Source organism: Priapulus caudatus, unplaced genomic scaffold (genome assembly GCF_000485595.1).
Source record: "Priapulus caudatus unplaced genomic scaffold, Priapulus_caudatus-5.0.1 Scaffold1457, whole genome shotgun sequence".
Lineage (NCBI taxonomy): Eukaryota > Metazoa > Priapulida > Priapulimorpha > Priapulimorphida > Priapulidae > Priapulus > Priapulus caudatus.
The window spans coordinates 47,305-51,674 of NW_014578518.1; the positions used below are offsets into that span (position 1 = coordinate 47,305).

Here is a 4,370-nt window from a genome sequence, read left to right on the forward strand (position 1 = left end):
CACACACACACACACACACACACACACACACACACACACACACACACACACACACACACACACGCACACCCACACGCACACCCACACGCATACACATACAAACACACCCCGTGGTGATCCGATTAATATATATTATAAATCCAAACTAATCAAACGGCTCGAACCTAACAAAAATCTGGGTGTGTGTGTACAGACTACAGCATCACGCATGAGTGAATACCCGTCCTCGCGCTAGATGGCGCCAGCGACGCTCTCACATGTGCAGAGCGCCGTGCGGCGGCATAAACCGGTACTCAGAGTGACTGTAGAGCGGTTGGTGAACCTCCGGTCTTGAAACAATCGTGGGAATCGAACGCGAATGCTGCGTGAAGTCGCTCTCCCAGGCTCTCGCCTTCTCGGTGTGTCTCGCGTGGTGGTGGTGGCCGTGGGGGCGGTGCGTGGCCGAGGGAGGACCCTGGTAAGGAGCGGGAGGCGCCGCGGTGGAAGAGGAACCCGATCTTCGATCTCCCGAGCGATCGCGGGGTCTCCGGTGATGATGATGATGTTGATGTTGATGATGATGATGACTGCGTTTGCTGCGGTGCTCTTGCTTCGGCCGACGCTCTTTTGATTTCGACGTTTTCGTCGTCTTCGTCGGCGGCGGCGGAGCAGCGACGTCGGTCGGCGGCGGCGTCGGTTCGTCGGCGGGGTGGCGCTGGCGTCGCGCGTACGCCTCTTCTCTCTCCTTCTGCAGGTAGTCGCGGTACATATGATGCAGCGACTTCAACGTCACCGACGCCTTTTTGATCTTGCGCACGAAGGCCGACGACTCCTTCTGCCGACCACCACCACCATCGGTCGTCGGCTGCGGTACCGCGCCCTCTATCGGCTGCGGCGCGCCTTCTACCGGCGGCGGCGGATTGCAGTATACCCGCGCGATTCCGTCGCCAGGTGGCGCGCGGTACGAACTCGGCTGCAGCAGCGCCGAGCGGCTGGTCTTCGTGTCGGCGGAGTTGTCGGACGACGCGCCGACCGTGTCTGCCGACGACATGTTGTAGCGACCGTAGCCGAGCGACGATGACGTCAGCGTCATGTCGGACGGCGGCGGCTTGGCGAGGGTCGCTGTCACGTGGTCGTTGATGGCTTCAGAGCTGGCGCGTAGAGGGGAGCCGTAGTCTGGGTGCTTGGTGATGGAGCTGTCCACGGACACGCACTGCAACACAGGGAGCATTTATATATATATATATATAATATATATATATATATTAATTATGTTAATCATGTTAATTTACCTTGTTGTAAACAAATAAATAACTAAATAATAATAAAACATAACTAACTAAAAAATATTTTCCCTATTCCCCCGATGTCCTGCTTATAAAATATCCTATCCTGTTCTCCTTTCTTCCCACTCTCCCTCCAACTCGCGCCTCTTCTCGTCTCTCTCTCCTCTCTCACTCTCTCTCTCTTTCTCTCTCTCGCTCGTGCTTCTCATCTCTCTCTCTGTGCCTGTCTCGTCTCTCTCGTCTCGTCTCTCATCCTCCTCTCGTCTCTCTCTCTCTCTCCATCTCTCTTTCCTCTGCCTCTGTTCTCAGTCTCGTCAGCTCTTCTCCTCTCTCTCTCTCTCTCTCTGCTCCAGCCAGCAGTAGCACAGCACAACAGCCCACGCGCACCAAAACACGGCAGCCAGCAGCAGCAGCATCAGCATGCAGCAGCAGGCCAAGCACAGCAACCACCTAACTTAACCGCAGCAATCAGCAAGCACCGAGCCACTCACCACCCTACCTAGCAGCAACAGCAGCAGCAGCAAGCAGCACCACCCACCAACCAACTTCCGACACCACACCCGCACCACACACCACCACCACCACACCAGCACCTGGCAGCGCAGCAGGCAGCTACATGCACCACCACACACCACCCCCCAGCCACCACCGACCCGTACCGATCAACCGCACCACCACCAGGGGCCCACCAAGCACCCACGCTCCACCGCACCACAGCCACCACTCAGCCACCACCTACAACCACCACCACCACCAACCCGCACACCCACCACCACACCCCACCACCATAGCCGACCACACTCACCACCACCACCACCACCCCACACACCCACCACCACCACCACCTACCACCACGCCGACCACCTCCCACCACCAGCAGCCCCACCGACCACCAGCCACAACACCACCTTCCACCACCAGCAGCACCACTCACTTTTGGGGGCGACCACCCCACCACCACCCCACACCCACCACCACCACCACCCCCCCACCACCACCACCACCGACCCACCCCCACCCACCACCAGACCACCACACACACCGACCACCACAACCACCAGCGTGGCGACCACCGCACCACCGATGGCACCTCCATTCCACCCAACCACATCACCCCCACCACCGACCTCCACCACCAGCACGCAGCCGACCACCACCACACCAACCACCACCACCGACCACACTTCCACCCCCCACCACCACGCACCGAACACCCCCACCACCACCACCATTTCTACCCGACCCACCACCCACCGCACCCACCACCACCAGCCCACCACTACAACTATCCCACCACCACCACCCACCACACTAACACCACCACACACCCCACCCCCGTCACCACCACCACCACCACCACAACCACTCTAGGCAGGGCTTCACCACCACCACTCACCCACCACCAACACCACCACCACCACTCACCACAGCACCACCACCAACCACGCACCACCACCTACCACCACCATACTACATGACTAACCACCACCTACCACCGACCGACCACCACCACTCACCACCAACCACCCACCACCCCAACCAGCACCACCAGCCAGCACCCACCATCCGACCTCCACCACAGAACACCAGCCACCACCACCACCACCGACCCACCACGCCACACCCCACCACCACCACCTACAATCCACCACCACCACCACCACGCACACCACACACTCACCCCACCTTACTACACCCACCTACCACTACAACTACCAACCACCGACGCACCGACCACCCCACACACCACCACCACCACCCCACCTACCCCACCCCCACCACAACCACCCACCATCACCGGACCACCACCACCGACCAGTCCTACCACCAGCAGGAGCAGCAGCACCACCACCGCACCACCACCATCAACCCATCACCACCAGCCACCATCACCACACCGCCAACCACCAACCAGCAGCAACGCAGCAACACTAATGAAGCAAGCGTACGTCATTAATCTATGTAGACTGGCCAGATTCGCTCGTGAGGCATCCGACCCCCCGCCTCCCCTTTCGCCATGATTCCCGATATGCATTATCCCGTTTTTGCACTTCTCTCGCGAAGCGGGGAAAGAGAAAGACAAATCAACGGATGTTAATTATATAATAAGGAGGCTGTTACTGGCTCTATGTGCTATCCATTATCCCCCGGGAGACAGATATCTTGGAAAGTCGATAGCCGACGATGACCGACGGTGTGGGGAGGGGAAGTCAGAAAGGGAAAGGGAAAGGAAGGGGAAGGGGATGGGGAAGGGAAGGTGAAATGGAGGAGGTGAAGGGAATATGAAGAGGGAAATAAAGGGGAAGAGAAGTAGGAAGGGAAAAGGGAAAAATGAAGGGAAAGGTTATATCCTCCTCTGCCGCGGTACGTACGGACGGCACGGGCGGTTATTCTTTCCGCTTTTGCTGATTACGTGATTTTCTAGCCTTCAGGAATATCGGTGCCCATCGAACGCGCCTTTCTGCTATTTCAATTGGGGGGGACTCTCGCTTGCTGATCTTGAAGCTGAAGCCTAATGCTGAGCGCTGAGTGCTGAGTTTAATCGGCATCTATCTGACTCGTTGATAGCATCGGATGTGAAGTACTCATTTTACAAATCTCATCTCGCGCACGCCCCGTCAAGATGCGTGGAATATTTTAACCAAATTCGTTATCTTTCTAACGCGGGATTTTTGATCCTTACGTGTTTTTGTTCTATTTCATGTTGCCTTTCTCTCATCTAGTAATTGGCATTGCTACGGATATTGCGTGTTTTCTCGTGGTGGAGGAGACTCCTGATCGGGCTGATAATTGCGGTGCTCTAACTTTCTCGCAACTCGTCTCAAGCCGTTCCCATTCGATTTGCCCTTTACTAGTTCTTCAGGCTCTAACATTATCTGTTTGCTTTATCTACTTCTTTAGCAACTGTGTCTCGGTATGCGTCCTGTCTCCGCGTCTTTGCGTTCAAAACCTCAATTCAAACGTTGCCCTAACACTCACTTTGGCCTATTCTCTCCTTGTCCTCTCTCTCATCTCTCTCTCTCTTCTCTCGTCTTCCTCTCTCCTCTTCTCTTCTCCTCATCTCTCTCTCCGTCTCGTCGTATCACTCGACTCTGCTCTCTCTCT

At 56.5% G+C, this 4,370-nt stretch overlaps 1 protein-coding gene across 1 annotated transcript; it reads right to left on the minus strand.

Moving 5' to 3' along the window:
* Window positions 1–253: 253 nt before the first annotated feature.
* Window positions 254–1,210, minus strand: LOC106816695 (death-associated protein kinase related-like). The gene has a single exon (XM_014821316.1). It carries the CDS (start codon window positions 1,208–1,210, stop codon window positions 254–256), a length of 957 nt encoding a protein of 318 aa, XP_014676802.1.
* Between the last annotated feature and the right edge of the window lie 3,160 nt (window positions 1,211–4,370).

Excerpts from the sequence above, each read along its gene's own strand:
- LOC106816695 (XM_014821316.1), bottom strand. The coding sequence starts at position 1,210 with ATGCTCCCTGTGTTGCAGTGCGTGTCCGTGGACAGCTCCATCACCAAG.